This window comes from Penaeus monodon, chromosome 34, assembly GCF_015228065.2.
Source record: "Penaeus monodon isolate SGIC_2016 chromosome 34, NSTDA_Pmon_1, whole genome shotgun sequence".
NCBI lineage: Eukaryota > Metazoa > Arthropoda > Malacostraca > Decapoda > Penaeidae > Penaeus > Penaeus monodon.
In genome coordinates this window covers 6,257,447-6,257,772 of record NC_051419.1, presented here as the reverse complement: position 1 = coordinate 6,257,772, position 326 = coordinate 6,257,447, and the positions used below count along the sequence as shown (strand labels likewise).

Below are 326 nucleotides of genomic sequence, written 5' to 3'. Positions count from 1 at the left end.
AATATTAATATCATTAATTTACTGTTTAGGCAAATTTTCATCCACTATTCATTCACCACTGTTACCACACAGGCGTGAACCGGGACATCAAAGGAATATTTCTCCTTCTCCTTTGCAATTACAGAGTGCTTTTTATGGGAGAGCTTCGGAGTTTCAGGTCTGTCGTGCCAGTGAAGGATAATCTCTTGGTCGCAGGGACAGGTCCTTATGAATACTGGGTTGGTGTAGGCAGCATGGAGATACCTGTGTGAGGAGGAACGTTAGGCAAATTAGTACAAGTGGCTGGCATTTCATATAACTTGGTTCCTAAAAGTGGTATTTCCCTT

At 42.0% G+C, this 326-nt stretch overlaps 2 protein-coding genes across 2 annotated transcripts in view; one reads left to right on the top strand and one right to left on the bottom strand.

The window, feature by feature from the left end:
* The window catches only part of LOC119594548 (transcription initiation factor TFIID subunit 10-like), a gene marked incomplete in the record, with an annotated part of 45,035 nt that overhangs the window by 4,985 nt on the left and 39,724 nt on the right, over nucleotides 1–326 (top strand).
* LOC119594547 overlaps nucleotides 1–326 on the bottom strand; it is a gene marked incomplete at its 5' end in the record, with an annotated part of 1,711 nt that continues 1,385 nt past the window's right edge. Inside the window, 1 exon segment of the mRNA XM_037943579.1 lies at nucleotides 1–243. Within this exon segment, the coding sequence (XP_037799507.1) occupies nucleotides 45–243 (199 nt within the window).